At 55.0% G+C, this 2500-nt stretch overlaps 1 protein-coding gene across 2 annotated transcripts in view; it reads left to right on the top strand.

Annotated features, from left to right (window-relative positions):
* Window positions 1-2419, top strand: part of LOC143140166 (glutamate receptor ionotropic, kainate 5) — a 42069-nt gene extending 39650 nt beyond the window's left edge. For both annotated transcript variants that reach the window (XM_076300987.1, XM_076300986.1), the window contains exons 18-19: window positions 942-1108; window positions 1715-2419. In XM_076300987.1, coding sequence (XP_076157102.1) covers window positions 942-1108; window positions 1715-2419 — 872 coding nt within the window. The remainder of the gene's footprint in view (window positions 1-941; window positions 1109-1714) is intronic.
* Window positions 2420-2500: the final 81 nt, after the last annotated feature.

Here is a 2500-nt window from a genome sequence, read left to right as displayed (position 1 = left end):
TTCTGCAAGTCTGTGTGTGTGTGTGTGTGAGTATACGTGTGTGTATGTCTTTGTGTGTGATGTGTTTACGCTGTCACTGCTGTTTACCCTCAAGGGCAGATGATTTTTAACACATTCTATTTGCCTGGAACAGGAAGGACATTCTGACCCTCTGCTTTTGACACTTTTGTGGCTGTTGTTTATCATATTCATATCCTCGCCCTCGCCATTCTGCTGCTGCTGATAACCGCATACAGGGTTATTATACCTCTTAGCCCCCCCCCCCCTCTCCTTAATACTATTAAGGGAATCATGCACCTAATCTGTTTTTATGCATTAAGGGCCAGTGCATTATTCACAGTAGCAGTGTACAGGTGAATGAATCAGAGCGGTAGGGGGGTGGAGGCTGGGGGGGAGACCACTGTGGACAGATGCATGTGTGGGCTGAGGGTTCACCGAGTTTAGATGATGGAGGAAAGAAAGCAGCAGGGTTGTGCAGGCGCTTTTTTATGGGGCCGTGCTGTTGCTCTGCAGCTGAAAGCAGATCTTTGGAATTTGTGAATTTGTTTGTGTGCATTTGTTGTGGTTGTTATTGTTGTGTGTTTGTGTGTGTGTGTGTGTGTGTGTGTGTGTGTGTGTGTGTGTGTGTGTGTGTGTGTGTGTGTGTGTGTATGTGTGTGTGTGTGTGTGTGTGTGTGTGTGTGTACGTGTATGTGTGTGTATGTGTGTATGTAACTATGTGAAATAATCTCTTCTTTGTACATGTGTGTGTGTGTGTGTGTGTGTGTTTGTGTGTGTGTGTGTGTGTGTGTGTATGTGTGTGTATGTGTGTATGTAACTATGTGAAATAATCTCTTCTTTGTACATGTGTGTGTGTGTGTGTGTGTGTGTGTGTGTGTGTGTATGTAACTATGTGAAATAATCTCTTCTTTGTACATGTGTGTGTGTGTGTGTGCGTGCAGGCCTGGGCATGGAGAACATCGGTGGGATCTTCGTGGTGCTGATCTGCGGCCTCATCATCGCTGTGTTCGTGGCCATCATGGAGTTTGTGTGGTCCACGCGCCGCTCTGCCGAGACTGATGAGGTACGCCCTCACCCCTGCCACGGCCGACATCACAGACACCCCCCAGTAGGTCACCGCGACAACCCGCCACCCCTCTGTATGTGTGTGTAAGTGTGTGTGTCTGTCTGTGTGTGTGTGTGTGTGAGTGTGTGTGTGTGTTTCTGTGTGTCTGTGTGAGTGTATGCACCACGTGTTGTTGCTTCGCCCTTTCCTCAGTCAGTTATACATGTAAGCATCTGACCAACAGACTGCTCTGCACACCATCTCAGACAGGCCAGTGCATCTATTACTACTACAATATATACACACTGATCTGTATAGTGGAGGTTGGTGCATTCCCAGCTGTTCTAATTAGCTGTTGTGGAGACTTAACCGTGTTGTACTGCGGTCAGTTCATTGGAGAGGGCCCTTGCAACAGTTTGTAATCCCCTCTACTTCTCATTGATTAAAAGCATTGATTGATGAAGTGGCAGAGTGAATCAAACCAGGATAAAAACAATGGTGCTTACTCCCTCCTTCTCTCTCTCTCTCACTCTCTCCCTCTCCTTTTCTTTTTGCCCCTCTCTTTCTGTCTCTCTCCTACACTGCCTATCTTTCTCCTTTTCATCTTACTCTCTTATCCTCTCCCTCTTTCTCTCTATCTGTCCCTCTCTCTTCCTCTCTCTCTATCAGGTGTCTGTGTGTCAGGAAATGATGTCAGAGTTCCGGAATGCCATCTCCTGCAAAAAGAGCTCCCGTTCCCGCCGGCGACGACCCCTGTCCAGCTCGGCCGTGCTCAGGCACCCTGCCCGCCTGACGCTGGGCGGCCCGCGGCCACTGCGGCTGGTGCGCGAGATGCGTCTGAGCAACGGCAAGCTGTACAGCGGCATGGGCCCACTGACGGGCGGAGGCCCCCCCCTCGGTGCCGGGGGAGGAGCAGCAGGCAGCACCCTGGGGCCCCCGGGCCCTGCGGACATGGGCCCGGGGCCACAGCGCCTCCTGGAGGACCCGCTGGGCGCCGGCATGTCCAGCACGCCCCCGCCACCTCTGGCCCAGGCCCAGGCCCCGCCGCCGGGCGCAGTGGGTGCCCCGATGGTGGTGGCGCCGCCGTCGTCGGTGGCGCGCGGCTGCACCCACGTGCGCATCTGCCAGGAGTGCCGGCGCATCCAGAGCCTGCGCTCGGCCTCCTCGTCCTGCTCCCGGATCCCGCCGCTGCCCTCGGCCACCAGCTCCCTGCCGCGCCTGCCGGCGCCGCCGCCGCCCTCCTCCTCCAACACGGACAGCGAGGGGGGCGGCTCGGCCAGCCCACGCCGCCACAAGTCCAAGCCCGCCCCTCCGCCCCGCCCCCTGCCTCCGTGCAAATCCCCCTCCACAGACTTACTGAGCAAGCAGGACTGAGAAGAGAATGTACGGGCGGGGAGGAAAGGTGGGGGCATTCACCCAGAGAGAGACTCGTTGAAACTCCTGCCACCCCACCCC

The sequence above is a fragment of the Alosa pseudoharengus genome, unplaced genomic scaffold (assembly GCF_046254945.1).
Source record: "Alosa pseudoharengus isolate Yale_2024_CS ecotype anadromous, Long Island Sound unplaced genomic scaffold, YU_APseudo_1.1 YU_APseudo_1.1_scf_23, whole genome shotgun sequence".
In the NCBI taxonomy this organism is placed as follows: Eukaryota; Metazoa; Chordata; class Actinopteri; order Clupeiformes; family Clupeidae; genus Alosa; species Alosa pseudoharengus.
The sequence above is the reverse complement of the archived record's forward strand: the minus strand, read 5'-3'. Positions and strand labels throughout refer to the sequence as shown.